At 54.6% G+C, this 9,246-nt stretch overlaps 5 protein-coding genes and 1 non-coding gene across 6 annotated transcripts; all 6 read left to right on the forward strand.

The window, feature by feature from the left end:
- Positions 1-285: 285 nt before the first annotated feature.
- DQ04_06961000 (hypothetical protein) lies at positions 286-1,986 on the forward strand (the record flags this gene model as incomplete). The annotated part of the gene is made up of 1 exon (XM_009314954.1): positions 286-1,986. The coding sequence occupies one exon, from the start codon at positions 286-288 to the stop codon at positions 1,984-1,986; it is 1,701 nt and encodes a 566-aa protein (XP_009313229.1).
- Positions 1,987-2,210: 224 nt separating this feature from the next.
- Positions 2,211-2,564, forward strand: DQ04_06961010 (ribosomal protein S20; the record flags this gene model as incomplete). Its single annotated transcript, XM_009314955.1, has 1 exon — positions 2,211-2,564. The coding sequence occupies one exon, from the start codon at positions 2,211-2,213 to the stop codon at positions 2,562-2,564; it is 354 nt and encodes a 117-aa protein (XP_009313230.1).
- Positions 2,565-2,852: 288 nt separating this feature from the next.
- Positions 2,853-4,415, forward strand: DQ04_06961020 (hypothetical protein; the record flags this gene model as incomplete). Its single annotated transcript, XM_009314956.1, has 1 exon — positions 2,853-4,415. One exon carries the CDS (start codon positions 2,853-2,855, stop codon positions 4,413-4,415), a length of 1,563 nt encoding a protein of 520 aa, XP_009313231.1.
- Positions 4,416-4,706: 291 nt separating this feature from the next.
- On the forward strand, positions 4,707-6,404 carry DQ04_06961030 (hypothetical protein; the record flags this gene model as incomplete). Its single annotated transcript, XM_009314957.1, has 1 exon — positions 4,707-6,404. One exon carries the CDS (start codon positions 4,707-4,709, stop codon positions 6,402-6,404), a length of 1,698 nt encoding a protein of 565 aa, XP_009313232.1.
- A 403-nt stretch (positions 6,405-6,807) lies between these two features.
- On the forward strand, positions 6,808-8,322 carry DQ04_06961040 (hypothetical protein; the record flags this gene model as incomplete). Its single annotated transcript, XM_009314958.1, has 1 exon — positions 6,808-8,322. The coding sequence occupies one exon, from the start codon at positions 6,808-6,810 to the stop codon at positions 8,320-8,322; it is 1,515 nt and encodes a 504-aa protein (XP_009313233.1).
- Positions 8,323-9,169: 847 nt separating this feature from the next.
- On the forward strand, positions 9,170-9,241 carry DQ04_tRNA013 (the record flags this gene model as incomplete). Its single annotated transcript has 1 exon — positions 9,170-9,241. It is a non-coding gene; the product is annotated as a tRNA-Arg (tRNA).
- Positions 9,242-9,246: the final 5 nt, after the last annotated feature.

A 9,246-nucleotide genomic window follows, 5' to 3' on the forward strand; every position in this document is an offset into this window, starting at 1 on the left:
GTTGGACGCATCCTTCCACCAACACACGCCACCTGGGGCTGGAACCCCCCAGCGTTGTCACGCCAATGATATCCGCAATGGTTTTTTTTTTGTTATTTCCTTGTGTATTAAGCCTCTAGATGTTGTTGAAGGATACACTGCTGGATCGCTCTGTATCTTGTTTCTCTTTGTGTTTGCGATGCCTGTTGAGGTCTGTCCCTTTCTTTCCTCTGTGACACCTGCTTCGGCACACCGCTGGAGGTTCTCTTTGTCCGTAGATGAGAGGTGAGCCAGCAGTAGGACTGTATGCACAAGAGAGCTGGGTACGCCGAGCTCTTGAACAGTAAGCTTCGCAGTGACAAACTTCTGGCCCGTCGTGATGTGACACGGCTGGCAAAGCTCAAGGTGTTTCTTGACCAACACCAGCATGCCTCACAGTGGTCCACGTGTGTCGCCGCTCTCACCGATGCCTCACGTCATAATATCACTCCCACGAGCGAGATGCTGTGCGACGCAATTGAACGATGTGGACGCAGAGGGAAGCTGGACGTTGCACGAAAACTTTACACAGACTTCCACAGGGAAATCAATAAACCCCGCTCTATGGAAGTGCATGTGGCCTTTATGGCTGCCTGTGCGGACTGTGGGGACTTCGAGGAGGCTCAGAAACAGTTTCTGCGTTTACGACAGCGAGACGCGGACCTCCTGAAGAAAGATGCGACACACACACCTGTTGTTAACGATAATCTCACATCTGAGTACTTGCGTGCTGCGCTGGTGGCGTCAACGCGCCATGAGCATGGCTTCCGCTCCCTTGCCGCTGTCGCTACCGAGGGTATGACAAAGAGCAACGACACAAATGCTGGTGACAAGGTTGATACCGCATTGCCGTGGGCGCTGGCACTGAAGGAGTTCAGTTCTCTCCGCACGGGCGGTGAAGGGTTTCGTGAGCACAACCCACTGACACCCGTCGTTGTGGAACGTGTCGCGCGGCTCTGGGAAGCTGGTGGGAAGTGGGAGAAGTGTCTGCGCTTCCTCCGCGGCTGCGGCCAACAGAACGTTCTCATCCCACCTGAGGCACACGACGCAGCGATACGTGTGTGCTATCGCCACAGTAGGCACGCAGAGGTGGTATCGCAGATGCAACAAATGATTGCTACCCGTTCCCCACCAGATGAGCGCAGCGTTCGGCTGGCACTCACCTCCTGTGAGGAGGTGGCCGCAGTGGAACGGGGCGCATTGCTTCAGCAGCCCGCGGGGTGGGCCCTTGCAGTTTCTCTCTTTGACGCGATGCGGAACAACGGTGTGACTATGTACCAGCAGAACTACGAGTCGCCGCTGCGTTCGTGCGCCATGGCCGGACAGTGGGAGGATGCGATGCGAATCCTTGACGTCATGAAGAAAGACAGACGGCCGATATCCTCGCAGGTGTACCGTTTGGCACTGGCTGCTCGTATCGAGGCGTGCGACTCTTTTGATGAGGCCCAGCGTTTTGCCCAGATGCCGGTTATGCAAAACGGCGGCATGATTGTTTACCTGGCGCTTCTGCGTTGCTGCATGAAGCAGCGTGATTGGAAGAATTTTGATCGCATCAATAAAGAAATGCGAGACCGAGAAATACCCGAGACGTTTGATAAAATGCGCCTTCTTATCCAAGCCGCATACATGCGCGAGCAGTGGCACAGCGTCCTGATGCGCTTCGCCCGCTTTGAGAGCATCGCCGGTCACGAGCAGAAACGGGTGGTGGAGGATAAAGTCGTCCGGTCGTACCCCGAGGATTTCGACGTGCCTGACATTCTGCTCGACATGGTGATTGAGGCGTACGGGCATGTGAAGGACCACAAGGACCCTGTCGTCCACGTCGCATACCAGGCGGCACTGAAGCGAAAAGCAAAGGGCACGGCGCAGCTTTCATTCTCGTCCCAGCCTGCTGCCACAGCGCCGCCGGAAAAGTGGATGTTCTCACAAACGGAGAGGGAGAAGCAAACGCCTCCGAAGATCTTCTGAGGGGGTGTGGAGCTTTCGTTGCTTCCCTTCCTACTACGGCAAAAAAGAAAACTGAGAGTGAATTCTCTAACTAAATAGCGTCTGTGTTTGTATTATCTTTATTTGTGTTCTGTACCGTCCTCTCATCACCCCGCCACGTTCTTTCTCTCTTTTTGTTTTCCTATGCGTCTGCGTATGTGTGCCTTGGCCACTGCGTCTCGTTGCCAAGGTGTGACCACGAAGAAATGGCTTACGTGAAGAAGGACCAGGGCGCGGCGCAGGAGACGCAGCGCGTGCTCGTGAAGATGACGAGCCGCAACGCGAAGGCCGTGGAGAATGTGATGATGGAGCTGCTGACGCACGCGCGCAACGAGAAGGTGCAGGTGCGCGGACCGGTGCGCCTCCCCACACGCACGCTGAAGATCACGACGCGTAAGACGCCGTGCGGTAACGGTACGAACACGTGGGACACGTACGAGATGAAGATCTACAAGCGCCTCGTCGACCTGCGCGCCCCGACGGAGTTGGTGAAGAAGATCACGTCCTTCCCCATCGACGCCGGCGTGGACGTCTCCATCACGATCCCCGACGACAAGTAAGTGGTTGGACGCATCCTTCCACCAACACACGCCACCTGGGGCTGGAACCCCCCAGCGTTGTCACGCCAATGATATCCGCAATGGTTTTTTTTGTTATTTCCTTGTTTATTAAGCCTCTAGATGTTGTTGAGGGATACACTGCTGGATCGCTCTGATGGCGTCGTCCGTGTAATGTTTTTTATACTTGTGGATCAGCGCCTCTTTCCCTTTCTTTCTCTCTCTCTCTCTCTACCGAAGGGAAGAGGGGTGAGGGAAGGGGAATAATAGGAAGAAGAGTTAGGGATAACAATGCGCAGCTCTTCCTTTCAACAGCGCGGGGAAGCGGCGAAGGTGCGTGTTGTGGTGCCGCGCACATCGCCTGGTGCGGCCAGGGGCACCAACGTCGACGCGGCCGGGACGGCGCCCCGGCATGCAGCGCTGGAGTCGGCGCTCGTGAAGAACCTCAAGAAACAGGTGGCGTGCCTGGAGATGGAAGTTGCTGTTCTTAAAGGAGCCTCTGGAAAGTCCTCACAGCGAAATTCCGATGTTGCTGCAGCGAAAGCATCAACAGAGGAGGGTTCTGGTGCTAATCCATGCGTGGTGGAGGGGCAGCTCTCATCCTCCTCGCTGCGCAGTGGGTTGTCACCGGCCGGCGTCTCTCACATGGATCCCTTTGCGATGTGTTCTGCTGCACCGAAGGCGGCGGAGAAGAGGCTTCAGTCGTTGCGCCACGTGGATACTGCCTCGCTCCAGTTCACGGCGGAGCGCCTCCGTCTTGAGAAAGAGTCTGTAGAGGCGCAGTTGCAGTACGAAATGCGGGAGGGGGAGAGGATGGTGAAGGAAAACGCTCGGTTGAACTCTGAGCTCCGTGCAAGCCGAGGCAGAGAAGAAGAACTCCAGCGGCTTCACCAGGGAGCGCTGAACGCACTCAACACAGAGGAAGGGAGACGACGGGAGTTAGAAGACAAGCTGCGTGCTGCAGTGGTACCAGCCGTGGAGGAAGGAGGCACAGCGTCTATCGAGGACCTGGTGAACGAGAAGGAGTACTACCGTGTTCAGACCGATCGGCTGCGCTTCGCCCAGCAGGAGAGTCTCATCCGTATCGAGGAGCTGGAAAGGCAATTGAGCGTGGAGCGTATACAAACTGCTGCAATAGAAGAGAAGCTGTGCACAACACAACAGGAGGTGCGGCGGTCGCAGCAGGCGGATGCGGCAAGGATCGCTACGTACAAGCGCTTGGATGCGAGTCATGCTGAGGTGTGTGCTCTGCTTCGAAGGGCCGTGGAGGACTGCGACACGCTCCATCAACAGTTACGACAACGCCACACAGACCCGTCGTCGCCAAGCTCCTCTGTCTCCATTGGAGACACACTGCGAGGACTGGAGCGAATATCGTCGTGTCTGAAGAGCAGACATGCGCATGGGGAAGGAAGTAATATTTGCAGCGAGAAGAAATCTGGAGGAGCTTTTTTGGTGAAGGTTGAGGGATCGGTAGACAATTCTCATAAACCGTCACCAAACGCATCCCCATTGTCTGTAGCTGCAGCACCTTCTTCACCGCCGCCACCCGCTGCTGTGGTGCCTCCACCGCCACCGCCTACCGCTGTGGTGCCCCCACCGCCGCCGCCCACTGCTGTGGTGCCTCCACCGCCACCGCCTACCGCTGTGGTGCCTCCACCGCCACCGCCCACTGCTGTGGTGCCCCCGCCACCATCCGATATCGTTGTGCCCACGGCCGGGTCTTTTACAGCGTTATCATCTGGTGTGCCACAACGGCCTCTGCATGATGCAATAGATGACGAATTGGAGAGTGTCGAACGTAGAATCAGAGAGGAAGAGGCAGCATTGCTCGCCTACCTCAATGCTCGATGAGCCCTTGAAAAACAAAGATATACACTTAATGTCAGGAATTCCATTTACTGGCATCATGTGAAGGATTTCGCGTTAAGAATGTGTTGTTTCTCTACATATTTTTTTGTTGTTTTTTTTTTTTTNGAATTCCATTTACTGGCATCATGTGAAGGATTTCGCGTTAAGAATGTGTTGTTTCTCTACATATTTTTTTGTTGTTTTTTTTTTGTCGCACCCAGCCTATTATGACGTGCGCATGGACTCTTCTTCTGTTGGTTGGGTCTTTTGAAGCGCATTTTCGTAGGCATAACAATGCCGCGTGACGAGGTGGGTAGTGCCGCTGCGTCCCATCGTGTTGCGCGACACGGTAACCCTGGCAACCTCCGTATTTGCACGGCGACGGACGACCACAAGAGGCCTGACGGGGAGTCGCCGCGCCTCGACCACGCGTCAGCGGGCAGCGTGAAGGCTGTGGGTGGCTCACAACTTGCGGGGCCACAGCCGCTCTCTCGAACAGCTGGCACAACGGACGCATTGTCATTTTCGGCGACAAAGAAAATGGCTCCGGCTTCTGGTCTACCGCTTCCGCCGTACCTTAACAGCCAGTTCAGTCCTCTTCTGGGAGAACTGCTTGACAAGATCGTCGCCATTGAGTCTATATTGCGGCGGCACGCTCAGCCAGCTCCGTCATTTACGGCTTTTGACACTGACAGCAGTACGTTTGTAGATTCGTTATCCGATGGCACCTTGTCCCCTCACTCGGACTGTTTCACAACTGACAGAGGAGGAGTNGACAGCAGTACGTTTGTAGATTCGTTATCCGATGGCACCTTGTCCCCTCACTCGGACTGTTTCACAACTGACAGAGGAGGAGTTATCCGCGGCAACAACAATAGTTGTAATAGGACAACGGAATGTTGGCCGGTAGAAAAAAATACGCCTCCAGAGGTTTTTTTAGATCGACTGCTTGATGATGGGGCAGCATGTCCCAAGCCAACGTCTGCGATGGTGGTGAAACTCGAAGAGGGGGAGGAGGATATCCTTGGCGGTTTTGTTCAACAGGAAACACGGAAAGACGTTTCCACATTGCTTCTTGACGAAATTCTAGATACGAATGACGTGGTGGAGGACCACCAGCCGCCATCGCCTCACATTGCTGGTCCTCCCCCAATTGTTTTGACTCCGACGAGCTCCTCGGCGAGTGTGCCGACTGAAGAATTCTTTTCACTGAGAGGCGGCAGCACCTCCGTTTCGACTACAGTAATAGCAACGACAACGCCAAGGGGTGATGGCAGTTATGGTGATCGTGTCACAAGGGATACCGATGGTGCATCAGTATCGGCGGTAAGAGTTGTGGGCTCTATGCAAGGGTGGGTAGGATCGCTTCTTCAGTTGCGTGACGTCGTGGCCACGCGCATAAAGGTCATGCAACAGGAAGTAGATACCTACTACAACCAGTTCTGTGAGTGCATTGCCAACGCAGACCTTCTAGCGAAGCAATCTAAGTTGAATGAAGCAGTTACAAAACTTTGCGGCCACACCGATCGTCTCAACACGGCCCGAATGTTGCTTCAACAGGAGAAGTTACGCCTGCAGGTCATTCTGCAGTCACCAACATGTTCCAGTCAAAGGACCAGCATGGAAGACTCTTACACGCACGAACAGAGTGCTGCACCAGCTGACGCAACGCGAGAAGAGGAACAGCATACACAGCCGTCTGAAAGTGATACCCTTGTCCCTGCTTCCCCTTTCTGTGTTTGTCAGACAGCTGCGCCCCTGCGCGACAGTTATCTGCTCGCTCGCGAGGTTATGTCACACCGCCGCCAGCTTCTTAGGCTGGTGGAGATCTTCTGCGCGTGTCCCGAAGCTGTCGAGCAGTGGGCAGCGTTCCTAGAGGAGGAGGCGAACACCACGTGCCACACCGCCCTTGAGGGAATTTTCCGGGAATCTGAGGTGGAAAAGGAGAAGCTGCTGCGCGCCTTCGAGATTATGCTGTGGGAGAAACTTTGACGGGGTGTGACTCCTCCCTGTTGATACATACGTGATGGAATATATGTCTGTGTCTGCATGTCTCTCTGTGTAAATGTGTGCTGCGTATTCGTTTGAGAGAGGAACGTTGAGCGGGGGCGCTGTCATTTTCAAGTGTGCGTCAGCAGTGTTTCTCTCTTCAAGTTGAGATTGTTCCTGCATAACTCTTTTCCAATGCAACACGTGGTTATTTTTGGGAGGTTCGACTCTTTCTTCTTGCAGCGCAGTATAGGGGAACACGGGCCATCGCAGGAAGGAAGGGGAAAGCTTGAAGGATTGATATCCATTCGTTGTTGGTGTGGAGGTCTGCTGCAGGGGTCACCCTTCGCCACCACCACAGACGGAATTGAGCCGCATCATTCGCGTTGCGGGAAAAAAAAATTCTATGAACAGTTCCGCGGAGCGCAAGTTGCTCATCCCACGGCGTGCTGCGCGCCAAGAGGACCATCACCACTGCTGCAACCAGCAGAAGAATGAAACTAACAGGAGCACCACTTTCGGCAGTGGTGGCGCCGGTTCATACGAGAGCTCGCCACTTGGAGATGAGGTGGACTCCGATGACGAGGCGGAGGCAGGTGAAAAGTCGTGTTGTGGCAGAGTGCAGACGGGTTTCTCTCTGCTGTACGGTGTGACGCTGCAGCCACTCCTGGCGCGTCTCACACCGCGCCGCGTCCATCAGATTGGCCAACACCCACTCGAAGACAACGAAAACAACAAAAAATATAACAATGATGTCAGCATTAGTAGTCCCACAACTAACAACACTGAAGTCAGCGGTGGGAATGGGCTGAGCAGTGTAGTAGAACCGGGCGGGAGAGTAACTTTTAACCCGCCACGTGCAAGGCACGAGCGGGCGCCTCTGTCGCCGAATTCTGCCGGTGACAGTACGAGTACCAGAGAATTCGCCGGTGCGGCCACTGTGAAGCCTGACGCGGTGAGTGCAGTGGCTTCACGTTCGGTACAGGGAGGCGCCAACCGCGCGGTTCGTCCGGCGGATTGTTGTGACACAACGACGACAGAATTGCTACGTGCCATTGAGAGCGAGCGCGTGCCGCTGCGAACGTTGGGGCAACTTGCTTCCGTCGTTGAGCGATTCGCTGAATTCCTTCCAGTTCGGATTGAAGTGGAGGAAGAGAGAAGGAACGTGACGAGTTCGTCCTCGTCGCTCTCGTCTTCCTGCCAAGTATGCGTAGAGGTGCTCGGTCCGCTGCATGCTACACCCAACGCCGCTGCGCTGGGCCTCTTGGAAGACATCCTGCTAGAAGACTGCGTGGCGGGGTGCCTAAGCATCACCTGCATCCACTTCGCCGATATCGTCTTCTCAGGAGACGCCGCTTCTGGTGTGCAGAGCGCCACGCGAGTGGAAAGCAATGGGTACTTGGACGTCCTCCCATCGCTGGGTTTTTCCGTGGACAGGGGCACACGGTGTGGTACGGCGGACGCGGGGGCCATGTTGAAGGAATGCTGCGAGCGCGTATGTGCCTTTGCAAAAAATATGCTGGAGTGCTGCAGCTGCGTGGATACAGTGCACCTCACGCGCTGCAGTTTCACGCCAAGTGACTTGGGTCGTGGCCTCACGTTGCCCATCCTGCGACTACGGCGGCTTCTATTTGAGAGCTGCCCCCTCTCGGCGGCACATGTTGTCGCCTTTGTGCGTCTGGCAAAGACAGAGAACAAACGGGGTGGTGAAGTGCGTGCGCTTGAGAACCTTGTCGAGCTGCAGCTTAGCGGCTCCCTAACAGAGGAGGCACTCAACGCTCTGTTGTCGTACTTCAACGATGATTTGTTTGACAGTGAAGTGTCACTCACGACACTGCGACTCCCCACTCTGTGGGCACGGGTGGCTCGCTCACACCCACTCCTTGAACGTCACCCGCTCCTCGTCATAACAGGCACGTGAGGCACAAGGAGTGAAGGCATGCTTTCCTTCGAGCAATACTTACTATGTGTTGAGAGAAAAAAGTACTTTTTTTCAGTTGAGAGAGTAAGGATTCTCTGGCGTTTATGCGTTCAGGAATCCAGAACTCAGACGTAGTCGTCTTTCGCTTTTCAATGCAGACACACTATGACAACAGTGAAGCAGACTATTCCAATCCCTTCTTGGAGGGTTGTATCATTATTCAGGAAATGTAAACAACAAAACCTTGGTCAACATAATGCACCGGATTACATAAACTTCATTTCTTCTTCCGCATCTGCCACTCATGCTTATTCCCATACCAGAAAATGGCCTTGTCACCCTTTTTGCAACGGCTGTGCACTCAACAAGGAAGCAAACAAAATGATTTTGTGACCTGTTTGCTAACTGTGTGTGTGTGTGTGTGGACAGAACCCTCCTGTCGCCACGCTGAGGATCGAGCTGAGCGATGCAGACATGGTGCCATGTGTGTTGTGGGGCTGCTGGGTTATGGGCCAGATGTGCCATTGATGCACCACTCCAAGCCGTGGTCGTGATGCCCAATCGTACATGCCATGAGATTTCATTCCCTCTTCAGGGAATGAGCCGCAGATGGATGATGACGAAGAAAAGGGAATGCAGTGAGCAGCAACGAACGCTTTGGCGGTTGAGTCCGAGATGATTACGGTGAATGCGAAGGTGCCTTTTTGCAATAGCGGGTGCACGCAAAACGCGTCAGACCAGAGGGGGCGGAGGAGAGCCAGGGCATCAATGGATGGTGGGCCGCTGATGAGCAGTTGTGAGGGGGGTGTTGTGCCCCTTTGAACCACAACCGTGTACGCGGTTGCATGTCCGTGTGGCTCAATGGAAGAGCATCTGACTACGGATCAGAGGGTTGCAGGTTCGAATCCTGTCACGGATGTTTTT

Source organism: Trypanosoma grayi, assembly GCF_000691245.1.
Source record: "Trypanosoma grayi strain ANR4 Tgr_696_V1, whole genome shotgun sequence".
NCBI lineage: Eukaryota > Euglenozoa > Kinetoplastea > Trypanosomatida > Trypanosomatidae > Trypanosoma > Trypanosoma grayi.